The sequence below is a fragment of the Sphaeramia orbicularis genome, chromosome 17 (genome assembly GCF_902148855.1).
Source record: "Sphaeramia orbicularis chromosome 17, fSphaOr1.1, whole genome shotgun sequence".
Lineage (NCBI taxonomy): Eukaryota > Metazoa > Chordata > Actinopteri > Kurtiformes > Apogonidae > Sphaeramia > Sphaeramia orbicularis.
Window position 1 is genome coordinate 2,820,240 of NC_043973.1, and position 7,417 is coordinate 2,827,656.

The window sequence follows — 7,417 nt, forward strand, 5'->3', positions numbered from 1 at the left end:
CACAGACTGCAGAAGGGTGGAACAGAATGTCACGTTCCATGCGTGTATTAGTCTCGATTGCGTGGCCAGGCTGAAAAAAAAATCATAATGTGTCTCTGGTATTGTTCAGGGGGCCGGGCCAAATGTGGAGGCGGGCCGTATCCAGCCTGCGGGCCGTAGTTTGGGGACCACTGGTGTAAAATGACTAGTGAGAGCATTATTGAAACTGAGCATTTGATTCAATAACGTCTCATCTCTTTTAAAAACACGAACACCACAGAACTAACATCCAACTGTGGGTTGATCCTGGCGTCATGTGTGTCACAATAAGCATCCATGTGAAACACAACAGTGGAACCAATGTTTAGTGGCAAAATTAAGGAAACAAAGCTTCAATTCAGGGAAATTGTTACCAAATATTTTTAAAAATCAATTCAAGCTGATTATTCGATTAATCGTTTCAGCTGGAGACAACATTTAAATATGATGTGAGTAATAACTGTCTTGTGTTCAGTTATAATACACCACTGTATTTTATGATCTGTACGAATGCTCATGTAAACTTATGATTAACTTTTAATTTGATTCACAGTGAGACATAATGTGTGAGTAGGTGATGTAGGGATGTCAGACATTTTAACACATGTTAGATCATGCATTTGATCTGATTGGTTTAGTGAGGAGACTGGAATTGGGCCAATGACTGTGGGAAAGGAAGTCCCAAAATAAAACAGGAAACAGACTGCAAAGCTTAACAACATGTAAGAGCGGTGTGTTCAGGAATTCTCCAAGTGTGGGTGCGAGAAGAGAAATAAGTGGTTCAGACTCAAACAGCTGTCTTAGTAGTTTTTTATTCTGCAGAAGGACCAGTCACACTGGGCTCAGGTAGCTCTAGGAGAATGTACAATAAACAAACATACAAGCCATCTTTAGATCCTGCAGTAGAGGCGGCTGTGTGCAGTCATGTATGATTAAAAAGAAAGTCATTAATAAGAAACAGAAGTAGAGACCAGCCATAGTGGGTACAAACACAAGTAGGACGTCTGGTACCTGACGCTCAAATAAAGTTCAGAACATATTCAAATAAAGAACTGATTGGTAAGCATTTCAGAAAACATGCAGCCAGAAGGTCAGATGATGAATAGACGTCTGTTCTTTATCTTGCACTTCTTATTTTACTATTTGACAGAAAATGTAACTTAACATTGTTAAAGGCTATGCATGCTAAAGATTACTTTCCCTGAGAGGTGCGCAGCTGTCCACGTTTTTTGGGCGTCTTCATGAAATGGACACTGATGACGGCAGACACCATGACGACCAGACCCACTGAGAACACGGCGATCTTCACCCGAAGTATGGTGACATCAGCACAGACGCACTGTGGACCTGCAACCACTCCAACATCATCACAACATGACAATTCAGGTCAGTTCAGTTCAGTTTACTTTGAATATGCAACAAAACAAACAAAGTAATCCTACTTCAGTCCTTAGAAATCAAACAGATTACAAGAAAACATGAAAAACATATGAAAACAAAATATGACTTAATTCACATATTCATAAAGGAGTGGGAGGAAGTATAATTTATTTGGTCCCACCTCTTCTCCACACGACAGTCTATCCTTTAACTTAGATCAGAGGTCTCAAACATACAGCCCACCAAAGGGTCCAGTCTGGACCGACTGGGTAGGTCGCTTTAATTAAATTTCTATGATTTTTCTCACAAATTTCAACACTTTGGTTTAAAATCTGGCTTCCACATAGTATTTAACATCCTTCGTGCAGCTCTTTGTCTGGAGTTATTGTGTCAAATAACAGTTTAATCAAATACTTGGATTAATTCTGTGTGTGTTTCAAACTCTGTTACATTCTAAACTGTATGTTGTTGTCACACATTTGGTTTTCTGACCTAAAGAGGACGGCAAAGTAGTTTAATATCTGCTGCCTCTTTGGTCCAGCTGACCTGGTTGCTATGGTTACATGTGAGTGAGTCATTTGACTGATGGAATAGAATAAGTCGAGCAGCACATTTATTTAACGTGTTTAAGGAAAATCATATATTCAGTTTGGCTGCAGTCCTTTTCTAGTCTTACCTGGATTGTTAAAGCAAAATGCTTTAATATCCGCTGCATCTTTGATCCAGGTGACCTGGTTGCTATGGTTACAGGTGATTGAGTCGTCTGACAGGTAGATATGAAGAGAGGCTGCAGACGGTGTGATCTGTGAGTTGTCTCCTTGGTTGGTGCAGGTTTGGTGGGTGCAGGTCAAAGTGCTGCTGATGGTGTAGTCGTCTGTGGTGCAGCTCACAGTGACGTTACAGGAGTCTGGACTGGAGGACACAGGCTCCACTGTCAGTTTAACTAGAGACACAGGATCTAAAAGAACAGAAGAAGGAGTCAACACTTGGACAGACATGGTAGTAGCTATCACTGATCAGGATCGGAAATGAAGAGGAACCAACCTAGAACTGTGATGTTGTATGTAACCAGTATTCTTTGTCCACTCCTTGTGCTCACTTGTGCATCGTACAGTCCACTGTCTGCCTTCTGAATATTCTTCAGTATCACAGAAAAATTTGCCTGAGGAAATGCAATCTCAGTGTACCTTCCATGGACTGTTGGTTTTTTATCAGATGAAAATGATACCAAAAACTCAGGATCATTGTCCTTTTTCTTCACTCTCCATGCAAGTAAAATATAATCCTTCACAGAATCAGGATCCATGATTTCCAGAAGGACATCCTTTTCCGTCTGAACAAACAAAGTCTTCACATCAGTGGATCCTGTTAAAACACGGTGCTTGTTACTTCATTGTTTCCAACATGTTACATTATCATTTACCTTCATATGTGACTGTAAGCAAAACCTCACAGAATACTGTTCTTTGTCATTCTTTACCTGCTATGAAATATAGTAACACATATTTCCTCTAATGATGAAAATATTGTAATGGTCTGTGTACGATAACTGAACCCAGATGCAGAACCCAGAGACAGATGTAAAAGTTCACAGTGTTTATTGAACACCGAACACACTGACAGATCAAAGAATATGATAATGAACAAAATCTTGAAAACAATGGATGCTGAGTTCTTCTCTGGGTTAGGACTCCGGACTGGGGACGAGAACCCTCCGTCCGGTTCGGTAGCATGCATCGGTACCCTGACGAAAAAGTCAGGCGAGGAGATCAAAAACCAAAAGGTCAGAATGAGGCAGACAAAACCGACAGGGAAAAGGCAGACAGGCAAAAACGAGATGGCAAACCGGGTCAAAAAACAGGTAGGCAGACAGACAGACGGACGGACGGACGGACGGACGGACGGACGGACAGACGGACAGACAGACAGACAGACAGACAGACAGGATCAGAAACGCTGGTAAGTACTTCACGAGGAAAATACGAACTGGCGACTGACCAGGGCAAAAGACAGGGCTTAAATACACAAAACGGAGGGAAGACAACGAGACTCAGGTGGAACAAATTAGGGCGGAGTCAGGTAATCAAGAGCAGGTGGACACAATCAGGGAAAGGAAGTAAAGACACCAGACATGACACACGAGGGAAACTTAACAAAATAAAACAGGAAATGACAGACAACATAAAAGACAGACAAAACAAGACTATCGTCTGGGGACAGGCTTGACAAATATTCTAGAAAAAAAATCTACTGTTCTGTTGCTGATGTTCAGTTCATTGGTGATAAAGATGCATTATTTGTGTTCATTATATGTAAATGTTCCTTGTCCTACCTGCTGCCTCCATACAGACCAGTACTCCCAGTATCACAAAGACAGACATGATAGAACCTGTCAGAGCTGAAATGAAAGTAATGTATGTGTGTGTGTGCTCTGGTGTTTTCTAACAAGTACAGCAACACTAGAGCATGTTGGTTTCCTTCCTCAAACTAAATTTGGTTTAATAACAGTATCCGAGTGCTCTCTCTCTCTCTCTCTCTCTCTCCTCTCTCTCTCTCTCTCTCTCTCTCTCTCTCTCTCTCTCTCTCTCTCTCTCTCTCTCTCTCTCTCTCTCTCTCCTCTCTCTCTCTCTCTCCTCTCTCTCTCTCTCTCTCTCTCTCTCTCTCTCTCTCTCTCCTCTCTCCTCTCTCTCTCTCGTCGTCTTTAAAGTTACACATAATCCAGTAAACACATTACAGAAGTACAGTGATCAGTCTCACCAAGGTCTATAAAGTTCTAACACAATGTGAAAAAACTTGGTCTTTGCATGTGTAGAAAAAATATATATACAAACAATATAGAAAATGTAGAAAATGGTCATTAGGCTGATATATAATACAGGATATAAAGACCAAGACAATAGAAAAAAACTCTATCTATCTATCTATCTATCTATCTATCTATCTATCTATCTATCTATCTATCTATCTATCTATCTATCTATCTATCTATCTATCTATCTATCTATCTATCTATCTATCTATCTATCTATCTTTTTTCCTCTACTGTAACACATGCTGTCAAAGTTTTCAAACTAACAAAACCTGGTCTTTACATGTTTAGAATCATTCAGTCACTTAATTTACTGCTTGTTAATAAAAGTTAGATCATTTATCCAGGTTACTTTTTTCTTTGTAGATTCAAAATAAGGCTTTAATAAGTAATTAGTGAAGTATTTTAAATCACAAAAGTATGTTGAAGACAACCCATTTGACTTTGTTAAACATAGTGTGACTCTTAAACTCTTGTTTGTGGCCTTCAGTTTCCGGTCTTCTTGTGTGAACCAAACCTCATGCATTCTCACCACGCTGTGTGATGATAAAATGGCAGATAATTGTGGTAAACCATGACACAGGTCTCCTGTGTAAAGTAAGCAGCATATTGCAACATCTGCAACAGAAAACAGGAAAAATAAAGAAGAAACAAATGATGCAGATGAACAATAAAAGGCAGGTGGTTGTCTCGTCTATCTGCAGACTAATGCATCCTGATCAGTTCACAAAAGTATGTTGAAGACAACCCACTTGACTTTGTTAAACCTAGTGTGACTCTTAAACTCCTGTTTGTGGCCTTCAGTTTCCGGTCTTCTTGTGTTAATCAAACCTCCTGCATTCTCACCACACTTCTAAATATGATTTAGTACTGTGTAAATATGATATGGAATTATGTGCCGTCAATGGCATGGAAGAAGGTAGTTCATGTGTCAATACAGATTAAATCACATTTAGAAGGCATAGGCTTTTAGAAACAGGCTGAAAAGAGCCTCAGGTTCAATATGGTCTTTTATCCCTTAATATGCCGAAAAAAGCAGAGACACAATATAATAAACAGCTGTGGTCAACTGAGCCACATTTACATTCACTCATTTTGGAGAAGAGTTGATCATTATTCATCCTTAATCATTAATATCATACATCATAGGTTTATGATGATATTAGACTCTCCTCTGGTGAAATGGCTGATCTAGTGGTGGGATTGCATCAGTGGAACTGGTGTTACGAATTCACAAGGCTAGGACCCAAAAGCACGAGACAGAGACAGATGGAACTTAGTTTGAGTATTTATTTACTTAAAAATTAAAGGAACAAAAATATCTTCACACTGATGGTATCAAAAACTAACTAAAAGGTTTTCACAAACGTGGAATCAATACATTTACACTAAGAGCGTGAAAACACAACACAGAGGATCAGGAGAAGGTGGAGGGAGATCTTGGCTTGACAAGGCATGAAAGACACACTGACAGACACGAGGAGAGGAGGGTATATAAAGAGAGTGAGATCATCAGCCCCAGGTGCAAACTGTCAAGGGAATCAGGGAGGACGCAGACAAGACAGACACAGTGCACACAAGTGAACAAACCCCCTCACCAAAATAAAACAGGAAGTGAACAAAACCAACTAACATAAATTGTTAACGAAGCTGAGGGCGGTGCGTCACAACTTGTACACAGATCATGGTTGGATTATCACAGATTCTTGTTATATATGCTTTGGTGAAAAACCTAGGGGTGTTCTGAAGGGGTGTGGTGGTACCCTGTCGCTTTTGTCTGAGGAGAGGATGTCTGCAGCTGTACGTAGGAAATAAGAGGCAGAAAACTTGAGTTTGCTCTCAGATGGACTGCAGGATTTCTTCTGCAGCGTCTGCCTCTGGGTTATGTTCCTCACCTGCACTATGCACCATGTGCTCACCATTTTAAGTATCATGCTGTAGCATGAAAGGAAATAAAAATATGTGTGTAGGGGTGTCTGTTTTTGAGTTGTTCTTCTTTTTGTTTTACTATATTTAACTTTTAAACATATTTAACTTTAACTTTGTTAATTAAAAAAACCCAACTTCCACATGACGTACACAGTAGTGGACTAATACTATGACAGCACTATTTCAGGAGAACTAAACTATGTCGCCTCACCTTCAGGGAGGCAGACCTGTCAATCACCTTTGCAGGATCTATGTTCTCAAGAACCTGACTCTCAACAGACATCACTGCCTGGTGATGGAGTCTTTTCTGATCCACGGTCCTTCTGAGTCAGGTATGGAGACGCCGTAAAGCACTGAAGGACCTTTGGCAACTGCAGCTGCTAACCAATATGGGCAATGCAACCTGAAGAGTTGCTTTGAGTGTTGGAACATGTCTGCATCTAACAGGTTCTATACTGCCTGCATGTTCTCCACTGCCCCACCACCCTCACTCCTACACCTGAAGTAGCTTCTAACTATCACCACCTCTTCTGATTTCAGGTCAGTGTGATAGTGATGTGCCAGTGATGTCAAATGTGGCTCAGAGAAGAATTTGTCAGATGTTGGGCAGCATGACATGATCCCATCTAGTAACTGCTCATCAACTTCAGAAAACCTTTTCTCAGTTTCAGACACCATTCTGTCTAGACAAGGCAGGAACAACTTTTGTTTCAGGTCTTCTAACCTTGAGGAATGACGAAGCTCACTACCTGTCCCACAAGAAGACTCAACAACAAAGTCGTGCGTTAATTTTGTCTTCTGCCTCTGGATAGAGGATTGCTCTGGCACAGGTAAATGCTTCACCTCACATAAGGCCATAGCCTTGGCATGTAGATCAGCAGCAGTGGTATCACTCCTCTTCTCCTTTAGAGAATCACTCACTGGATTTTTATTTGCTACTGCTCTGCCAAGGTCAGCGGTCTCCTTCTGTAGGTATCTGTGTCAGCCTGCTGTTACTGAGAGGAGACAGAGGAAAACAAGTGTTCAGACAACGCACACCTCCACCAAGCACCCTGAACGGTGTGCATGTGTGGATCAACTATTTCTTTTTAAATTAAACACTTTCAAGGTTGTTCCATACAGCAGAAAAATTCCAGTCCAAACATGGCAATACATTTTTACAGGTTTTAAACTTTTATAGTTTGATTGAATTAAAAGATTTGAACTATAGATCTTCAGTACAGGGGGTCTGTAGTTTTTTTTAGTCATTTATTTACCTATTTATTTATTTATCTATTTATT

The 7,417-nt window shown here is 40.4% G+C and overlaps 1 protein-coding gene across 2 annotated transcripts; it reads right to left on the minus strand.

The window, feature by feature from the left end:
- Nucleotides 1–814: 814 nt before the first annotated feature.
- Nucleotides 815–3,850, minus strand: LOC115436624 (uncharacterized). 2 transcript variants are annotated; one of them, XM_030159525.1, is made up of 4 exons: nucleotides 3,731–3,850; nucleotides 2,443–2,763; nucleotides 2,075–2,356; nucleotides 815–1,365 (listed from the first exon to the last, which is right to left on the minus strand). In XM_030159525.1, exons 1-4 carry the CDS (start codon nucleotides 3,777–3,779, stop codon nucleotides 1,211–1,213), a joined length of 807 nt encoding a protein of 268 aa, XP_030015385.1. In that variant the 5' UTR covers nucleotides 3,780–3,850; the 3' UTR covers nucleotides 815–1,210. The 2 variants fall into 2 exon arrangements, with proteins under 2 accessions (XP_030015385.1, XP_030015384.1); XM_030159524.1 differs by having other exon boundaries at nucleotides 815–1,374.
- Nucleotides 3,851–7,417: the final 3,567 nt, after the last annotated feature.